Here is a 9448-nt window from a genome sequence, read left to right on the forward strand (position 1 = left end):
TAATGTTCATATCCAGCACTGCTTCTCTGATCTCTATTAATGTTCACTGCTTCTGTCTTTAGCCAACAAGAAAAAGAGAATCTTGATTCTTGACTATGACACGGACAGCTGAAGTAATAAGTCTTGGGACTACCTCCTTAAATGGATGGGACATGCAATTTATAGATTGTGGCTATCTAATGAAATGGACAGCACATGCATTTACAGACAAAGCAACTAATCTTGCACGTGCATATATTATATATAGACAGAGTTTACAGATTGCACACGCAATATATACTTGTAGATTTGCTTTATATCTGGTAATATTTATAATCTTTTACTGCTGCTATTGTTGAGTTCATTTCAGTCGACGTTGTATTCTTGTTTTCTTCTTCTTCTTCTTCTTCTTCTTTCTCACTTTCTCTCAGCTTCCTGCAAATCCAGTCACATTTTTCTGCTTGCAGACTGCCAAGAAAGATATGGAGAACAAGTGTGGAATCAAGAAAGATATTACTGAAGTATATTTTAGTCATCTTTTTCTATAGTTTTTGACTTTGGAATACCAATAACTACTGCTTCTAATAATGTTCATCTTCTTCTATTTTCATCTTGACTTGTGCAGTTAATAGGAAATACCCCTTTGGTATATCTGAATAAGGTTGTGGACGGCTGTGTAGCTCGCATTGCTGCAAAGCTTGAAATGTTCGAACCAACCGCTAGTGTGAAAGACAGGCACTCTTTCTTTCCACCTGTTTGTGTTTATTCTTTTCCTATTATGGAAAATAAACAAGTCTTTATTGCTGAACTGATGTCATACATTTTCATTTTTGCTTATGCAGAATTGCATACAGCATGATCCGGGATGCAGAAGATAAGGGCTTAATTACTCCAGGGAAGGTTAGTCATGAGGCCTTGCTAGATATTCATTCTTTTTTAATAAAATATCAAAGTCAAATGAAGGAAATATGGATTTCTGAAAGGTGTTAAAATGAAGGAGAGATTAACAATTGTTTTCCTTTTGTTCCTATTGCTGTTTAAAATATGCTGCCTAAAGACCGTCCTAGTTGAACCCACGAGTGGCAACACCGGCATTGGTTTGGCAGCAATTGCTGCGGTGAAAGGTTACAAACTTATACTCACCATGCCCGCTTCAATGAGTCTCGAAAGAAGAACTGTGCTACGAGCTCTTGGAGCTGAGGTTCGCCTTTCTGATCCGGTCAGGTCCTTTCCAGGAGCACTTGAGAAGGCAGAGGAGATACTAAATAAATTACCTGATGGCTACATGCTTCAGCAATTTGAAAATCCTGCGAATCCAAAGGTATATCTTGCATCCATCTAGTACGTGGATTTGTTGTAGAAGGACTATAGATCATGTTTGTTGCTGATTTTGTAGATTCATTACGAGACCACTGGCCCAGAAATATGGAGAGACACCAGTGGGAAAGTTGATATCTTGGTTTCAGGAATTGGAACTGGTGGTACTGCAACTGGAGCTGGAAGATTCCTTAAGGAGAAGAACAAAGACATTAAGGTTTATTCTGGATGTCTTCTTCTGAGAGACTCTTATGTCAAATATGTTAAAGGATCTTTTTCTTTGTCTTTTTAAATCTTAATTGTGCTCCAACTGGAGTATGAATTGGTTTTGCTTTAATTCCTTTATGCATAGGTGTATGGTATAGAACCAGAAGAAAGTGCAGTCCTGAATGGAGAAAACCTGGTGAGTAATGAATTCTTCTAATTATTGAATCTTTTACCGGGCAGCTACAATCTTGGAGGAATAAAAGAAATGTATATGTACCATCATTGAGGCTTTACTTATTTTTAGTCTTTTCATCTTTTAAAGATGTCACGGAACCAGAAGGTTAATGGATGACACATATTAATTGATTTATTGTTGCGTGCTCGTGTATTTACTACTTCATTCTAATTCCCTATGGTTATCACTCTTTATAACTATTCACCGTGGAAAAGAAAATTGCTTGATATACTTGTGACAGGCCCGCATCTGATCCAAGGACTTGGTGCTGGAATCGTTCCTAATGTTCTGGACGTGGAGTTGCTGGATGAAGTTTTTAAAGTAAGTTTAAGAACCATGGTATCTGGGATTTTCTCTGAATGTTCGTTTAACAGTTAGGAACGAATAATGAAGCTACTACTATAACTATAAAGAACTGGCCTACCATATACAAACATTTGTGTGCCTGAAAAATGTCGCTTAATAACTTTTGGTGTCTGTTATTTTTGTTTAGATCTCAGGTGAGGAAGCCATTGAAACTACTAAGCTGCTTGCCCTGAAAGAAGGTTTGCTGGTAGGAAATGGTTGATTTCCCTGCTACTGTTGTTGCTTGTTCTCCTTTTCTTTTTGTGCACTTGTGACTATCTTTTTTCTGCTTTTATCTTTACATAGGTGGGTATATCTTCTGGGGCTGCAGCAGCAGCTGCAATTAGATTGGCAAAGAGACCTGAAAATGCAGGAAACTCATTGTTGTAAGCTTATTGCCTTCTCCTGTTCAATATGCACACCCAACAAGTGACATTTGTTTGTTGCAGCCAAAGTAAGTTATAATTCAATCCAACACTCCCATTTAATCAGAGTAATTTTTTTCGCTTTCCATGCAGGCAGTATTCCCAAGTTTTGGAGAGCGTTACTTATCTTCCAAGCTTTTTGATTCAATCAGGCAAGAGGTGGAAAACATGACTTATGAATGACTTCTTCCAAGTTATCGGTTAATAGCAGCTTTTGAAATTTTCAAATGTTTTAAATTATACGTATGTACTTTTCTATGAATTGAAAAGTCAATCAGAAATATCAGCAGAAACCATTAAAATCATTCGATTCGGATAAACATAACCAGAATAACTTTAAACAGAAGGTGAATTTCAGACAATCGAAACTGACGACTAATTTGGTCAGAGTCATAGGATTCGGATAAACATAACCAGAATAACTTTAAACAGACAGTGAATTTCAGACAATGGATATTGACGACTAAATTGGACGGGCCGCGCGAACGCAGGCCCCACTGTCACAAATTATGACGTAGGCTCTCCCAACTTGGGGAGACCTTAGGCCAGCACCCTCCCAAGTGCAATGAAGGTCACAAACCTAGGCCATGAACCTTATTGATCACCCATCGACCCCGTCCAGGTAAGTATGTTTGCCAGTTGCTTTGGGCCTTGTATTTGTAGATTGGTTCTTGCTCTCTTTTCTTTCCTAGCCGATGTGGGATTGAAGTTCAATTTCAACATAGCAAAAGGCATGCCAAAGCCATCACTAATAAGTTAAAAACGTTCATTTCATTTCTTTTTATTGTTCAGTCCAAAACGTTCAAATTTCAACATAGCAAAAGTATCGAGAAATATTGCACTCTTGTTTCATTTGTTTATCAGGCAGCTCTAATTGCAGAAAGAGCATGTAGATATTATTGCTTATTGGCTCAGCTGCCAAGTATTTGGTCATCTATCATCTAATTTTGTAATTCTTTTCTGTGGAATGAGAGTTCGTGTTTCTTTTTCTATCCAATGAAATGGACAGCACATGCATTTACGTACCAAACAATTAATCTTGCACGTGCATATTATATAGACCTAATTACTTAAATAATTATCTACTCTCAGCATCTTTTTTTAATTATCCAACTATTATAAGACAATAATTGCTATTCTGCAATTTCTTTTCTACCGTAGGATTCTAGTAATTTGAAATGAAAAATCCGATTAATGGACTAAAACGTAGGACTTGAGTTAATTATAATATTTAAAATTTAAAAAAAAAAAAGGCAAATTGCATTACTAAATTACTTCCTGACATTGATCACTTTACCAAAATGGTGTGTTTTGATAAGTAAATCAAAATACAAGGTTTTGTTCAATTCATCTCCATCTCGCAAGAAACATATAAGTTTAGGATTCTTGAAGGTGGAATTACTTTTGCAGGAAAGAGGTTATTTTGACAATTGATTCCGCAACATATACTATTTTAAATTATTAGATTTGTTATGATTTAATTACAACTGTTAAATAAAAATCTATTAACAAAAATAATATATTATTTATTAATAGTTATATGTAATATATGTGTAAAATTCATCAATATTTATATTATATTTTATCAATTATACAATTTAAAAAAAAAACTTAATAATTTTATTTTCTTAAGAATAAAAATTTTATGACACGGTGTTATTGACACTAAATAATGATCCATTACTTTTTTTTTATATAAATATGTATTTTTAGGTTAACTAATATTTGTTGTAACGATTTTTAAAATGTATTTTTGAAGGATCATTATTTGGTGTCATATAATGTCACTGTCATAAAAATTTTACTTTTAATAAAAAACTAATATAATTGGTAGAATAAAATATAAATATCATTGAATTTTACAAGTATATTACATGCAATCCCTAATGAACAATCTATTATTCTATTAGTATTTCTTTTTAATAATTATAATTATTCTAATAAATTTAATAATTTAAAATATATATAGCACAGATATCATGTTACACCGATATAGTATAAACATCTAAAAAGTTAAAAGTCACATTAAATTTTATTGTTGCTCATTTCAAAGTGTCAAAATTCAACCGTTAACTATCCCAAATTGTTTCAACAAAATTATTTTGAAAAAAACGAAAAAAAGAGGTTAAACCTGCTTTTTCTGTGTGAGAGATGCCAACGGTGCGTATAATACTCGTTACACACAAAACAGAAAAGTTGAATTGTTGGCTCTTGCCATTTTCCATTTTTGTGTTCCATCTTTTACCACCCATTTAAATCAATTCAAAAAAATTATAATTTCAACTTTTTATTCTATTTTTGGCATTTTATGGGATGATAATTTAATATAATGTTGATTTATAAAGAAAGATTCTAATATTTGACAAAAAAATTGGAAAACATATTTTTTGTGTGTATGAAGTGGAGATTTATTTTATTTTATTGATTTTAACATATGATTTTACTATAAATTTGTAAGACCATTTATAATCATGTCTTCACTATTTCTATAATAATAATATTTAAATATAAAAATAAAAATTCAATGAAATTCTTATATTTTTATTTTTATAAGAATTAATAATATTTTTAATTTTATTTTATAATTTTCAGAGATATAAATAAAAAAATTTTAAATATCAAATAACGAAAATATTCAATTTTCATAAAATCTTTTTGACTCTTATTCTAAAGGTCACTATTTAATTTGTTTATTGGAGCCATAGGTTATTTTTATTGAAACAATAATCCACAGATGATTATGTAATAAAAGTTATAGCAAACCCGTAGCTACTTGTACTAAAAAAACAAGTAAGCATAATTCTTCCTGTACAAAATATTATTAAAATCTATAGTATTTTTTGTAAAATTTAAGATAAAACTATAAAGTTTGACTATTTAAATAGTCAAACCAATTGCCTTACTTCTATTTAAAAAGATAATAACTCCACTGAGGTTTCATTTTATCAGATAATTCTTTTGAATAAATAATTTAATATAATAATATATATATTTTATATATACAAGGTGGCATTAGAATGAAATGCCATATTACAGCTATAGGCAACATATTTTAGAATTTTTTGTATGCGTGGCATTAGTTCTGTTGACGTGGCTTTCTATTCATTAACCTCATTCCAAGTGGGATGAGAGCCGCGCCCTGACATTTCGCCAGCTACGCGCGACTGTTATTTTATAACGACGGTCAACGGTCTCACTGTCCGTTTTTCAAGGAGAAGTTGCAAAACCATGAAGAACGAGATGGTAAACTATATCCGACTCGCCGGTGACAATTCGATGAACATGATTGATTTCGTTTCAGATCATCGGCAGAAATTGATCTCGAAGAGTAGAGCAAAATAAACAAATAAATAATTATCTAATTAGTCATCAGCGAAATTTTAATTCTGCAGTCATGGCTGTATGATCGGACATGCATGTGTTCAACTAAACGCAAACCCATTTGCGAGATAGTATGACTTCGGGCAAGCTTAAAATTTATGGTGGTGAAGAAAGGTTATAATTGTACTTTGGCTGACACTATATTCTTGCCAGATAGAACAACTCTCACTTCTTCTTTTTCTTTTTAAAAGAATTATTAGGTTTGAAGTTGTTATCATGGAGTTGAAGTCAAAGAAGTTTAGCAGAGAGAAGAGGAAGGATAGGTAGGCTAGACATATACACCCACCAAAACAAGAATAATAAAAACAAAGAAACAACTGGAAATGGGACTATCTGTATCTTGGCAACTTTATATTCAGTGTATTTGTATTTTCGATAACTTTAATTAACCAATAGTGCTATAAGGCAACACCAAATATTGAATTTAAGATTTGCAGGCGGAAGAGATATTTTTCACATTCTTTGGCAGCAGGTTTGCACTTCTTACTCTCTCTCGCCGCTCACCTTTTGCAATCATCTGCTTAATTCAATTGCTACTGCTGATACTGGAGATTATGCTGTTATATCCTGAGTACTGATGCTGTATTTATGCATAGTTTTGGTTCTTGACGATGAGATTTTTACTTGGTCTATAGCTGCTATCCTGTTTTTCTATTTTTTGATATTTCACAAGAGTAGTAAACTTATAATTTCTACTGCAGGTTTAAGGATTTTATCATCTTTTTTTTTTTTTGTTGAAGTCTACTGCCAATGGTAGCATCCGTATATATTTTCGATGTGTGATTAAGGGTTGAATTGAGTTCAGTCATAGTACTACACTTTCATCTGCTTTGATGAGTCCGTTCATGGAATAGTACCATAGGATTCCAACTCAAAAAGCTTTCTTTGTTCTTGTCCAATTGTTTCCTTTTGTCCTTTATCTTTCTAATTCTTCCCACTTCTTTAAATTTTTGCAGAACACCTGGAAAGATATGGAGGCCAATTGCGAGATAAAGAAAGATGTTACTGAAGTATATTTTCCTTGACCTTTTCGTATTGCTTTGGTTTCAGATAACACTTCTGCATATAGTTTATGTAATTATGCATCTTCTTCTTGCCTTTCCGTTGGGACTAATGCAGTTAATTGGCAATACACCTATGGTATATCTCAATAATATTGTGGATGGTTGCGTAGCCCGGATTGCTGCCAAGCTTGAAATGATGGAACCTGTCTCTAGTGTTAAAGACAGGCAATTTTAAAAAAAAAAAAATGTTGTTCTATATTTTCTTTATATCAATGCACAAGCATTCATGAATTAAAACAAAGAATTTTCTTTTTCATCAATCCAGAATTGCATACAGCATGATCAAAGATGCAGAAGATAAAGGCTTGATTACTCCAGGAAGGTTAGTTACTATCATTTTTTTCGTTCAGTAATAGAGGTTTAATCACAGCCTACACTAATCCGTTCCCTTTGTTTGTGGATGTTGCTGAAATGTACTGACTAAAGACCGTACTGATTGAACCGACAAGTGGTAACACTGGCATTGGATTAGCAGCAATAGCGGCAATGAAGGGTTATAAAATTATCCTTACCATGCCTGCTTCAATGAGTCTTGAGAGAAGAATTGTGCTACGTGCTCTTGGAGCCGAAGTTTACCTTACTGATCCAGCCAAGGGCTTTAATGGGGTACTTGAGAAAACTGATGAGATACTAAATAAGACACCTAATGGCTATATCTTTCGGCAATTCGAAAATCCTGCCAATCCAAAGGTATAAATTTTCAGTCTTTTTGAATTTCAATTGATGATTAAAGGATTTAGAGATTAGTCTTTTGCTTTTGTGTAGATTCATTATGAAACAACTGGTCCAGAAATATGGAGAGACTCGGGAGGCAAAGTTGATGCCTTGGTTGCAGGGATTGGAACTGGTGGAACTGTGACTGGAGCTGGCAGATTCCTCAAGGAGAAAAACTCAGATATTAAGGTTTGTTCTGTTTGTCAATGTTTGAATTCAGAGCTTAAGAAAGATATATTTATATTAACAATGTACTTTTCTGTTATGCATAGGTGTATGGTGTAGAACCAGTTGAAAGTGCAATCTTAAATGGAGGAGAGACCTGGTAGTATTGGCTTTATTGGAATTTGATACTCAATTTGTCATCCATTAATTTCTCTCAAGGTAGTGATGTTTTCATTATTGATTTCTCTTCTGTTAAAATTGCTTCACACTTGTCAAAGGGCCGCATCTGATCCAAGGAATTGGTGCTGGTATCATTCCTAGTGTTCTGAATGTTGACTTGCTGGATGCAGTTCTCCAGGTAAGTCTAAAACCATTCAGCCAAGGCATTATTATTGGGTCAACATATACTTCCTATTAGCATTTTGGAGCGAAAGGTGAAGCTACTAGTGTAAATTGTGATAAATGAAGAGTAACAATAAAGCTGCAAAGGCATTTGTTTTCTCTTTTCTTTTTTTGATGGTGGTGTTACTTTATAGGTATCAAGTGAGGAAGCTATTGAAACCACTAAGCTGCTTGCCTTGAAAGAAGGTTTGCTGGTATGAAAGGGTTTACCTTCCTTTTAGCGTTTTTAGTTTCCAGATCTGTCTTATTCACTTATGATGCAATTGCAAGCTATTGAGTTTCTACTGATTTTTCTTTCTTTTGTATTATTTTCACAGGTTGGGATATCTTCTGGAGCTGCAGCTGCTGCTGCAATTAGATTGGCAAAGAGGCCTGAAAGTGCAGGGAAACTCATTGTTGTAAGCTTCATTGCCTTCTTCTGATTGGTATTGAATTTGCTTGTTCGTACTTTGTTTAAAGTAGATGTTGCCATCATGTGCGCATGCATTAAACTGCTCCAGTCTGCAACATTTCTCAGTCCAACTCCAATATCCATCAATCTTTTTCTTTTGCTTTTTCTGCAGGTGGTATTCCCCAGTTTAGGAGAACGTTACTTATCTTCCAAGCTCTTTGAGTCCATTAGGCAAGAGGTGGAAAACATGACTTTTGATTGAGACCAATTCAAGAATATTCAACTTATCGGTTGTTACAGCACTGAATTTTATGATGTGACATACTCTCATAATTGTAACTTCTGCAGTAGTCCTGTGTAGTGTACTTGTGCCAGCCAACCCTCGAGTGTCAGTTAATTTTATTGAGATACATAGGCGTACTTTTGAGGATGAGCCTCGTTGCAACAGTAACATTATTCCCCTTATTATGGTATGGATGTTAATTTTATACTCGGCCATACAAAAAGCTCTCCTGCCAATGCGTGAGGAAGTTTTCAAGTCCAAGTTTTTAATTGCTGCTCGCTTGTCAAGGATCTATAAGTAGCAATAGTTAAAATGCTGTCTTTTCGTTATATTTGCCATCTTACCTCAAGCTGTTCTTTCATATATAATTAACGTATCAAATTTCTGGTGATAAGAAAAGTCAGTTGCACTTCAAAAATTAATCAATTAAATATTTTTTAAAATTTTTTTAAATAAATTACTTTTAATGATTTCATGAATTTTTAATAATTTTTATAGAATATACGATTTCATGAGAATTTTTTTAATTTAATATGTTTT

The 9448-nt window shown here is 33.5% G+C and overlaps 2 protein-coding genes and 1 non-coding gene across 3 annotated transcripts; 2 read left to right on the forward strand and 1 right to left on the reverse strand.

The window, feature by feature from the left end:
* Positions 1-305: 305 nt before the first annotated feature.
* Positions 306-2813, forward strand: LOC8288433 (cysteine synthase). The gene is given in 12 exon segments (XM_002512210.3): positions 306-500; positions 605-714; positions 822-879; positions 1037-1300; positions 1376-1513; positions 1649-1664; positions 1667-1699; positions 1980-2059; positions 2232-2291; positions 2390-2453; positions 2456-2469; positions 2602-2813. Coding segments are annotated over 12 exon segments (966 nt in total). The 5' UTR covers positions 306-461; the 3' UTR covers positions 2692-2813.
* A 166-nt stretch (positions 2814-2979) lies between these two features.
* On the reverse strand, positions 2980-3138 carry LOC112533774. The gene has a single exon (XR_003078137.2). It is a non-coding gene; the product is annotated as a U1 spliceosomal RNA (small nuclear RNA).
* Positions 3139-5654: 2516 nt separating this feature from the next.
* Positions 5655-9237, forward strand: LOC125368679 (cysteine synthase-like). The gene is made up of 12 exons (XM_048370150.1): positions 5655-6003; positions 6081-6361; positions 6846-6899; positions 7009-7118; positions 7219-7279; positions 7380-7643; positions 7719-7856; positions 7940-7987; positions 8107-8190; positions 8369-8428; positions 8552-8632; positions 8798-9237. Exons 3-12 carry the CDS (start codon positions 6861-6863, stop codon positions 8885-8887), a joined length of 975 nt encoding a protein of 324 aa, XP_048226107.1. The 5' UTR covers positions 5655-6003; positions 6081-6361; positions 6846-6860; the 3' UTR covers positions 8888-9237.
* Positions 9238-9448: the final 211 nt, after the last annotated feature.

Source organism: Ricinus communis, chromosome 10, assembly GCF_019578655.1.
Source record: "Ricinus communis isolate WT05 ecotype wild-type chromosome 10, ASM1957865v1, whole genome shotgun sequence".
NCBI classification, from domain to species: domain Eukaryota; kingdom Viridiplantae; phylum Streptophyta; class Magnoliopsida; order Malpighiales; family Euphorbiaceae; genus Ricinus; species Ricinus communis.

What these genes read in the sequence shown, in the direction of transcription:
- LOC125368679 (XM_048370150.1), top strand. Translation starts at nt 6,861, where the DNA reads ATGGAGGCCAATTGCGAGATAAAGAAAGATGTTACTGAA. An exon ending in AAAATCCTGCCAATCCAAAG is followed by an intron (nt 7,644 to 7,718) that starts GTATAAATTTTC and finishes GCTTTTGTGTAG; the next exon opens with ATTCATTATGAAACAACTGG. An exon ending in CAATCTTAAATGGAGGAGAG is followed by an intron (nt 7,988 to 8,106) that starts ACCTGGTAGTAT and finishes TTCACACTTGTC; the next exon opens with AAAGGGCCGCATCTGATCCA.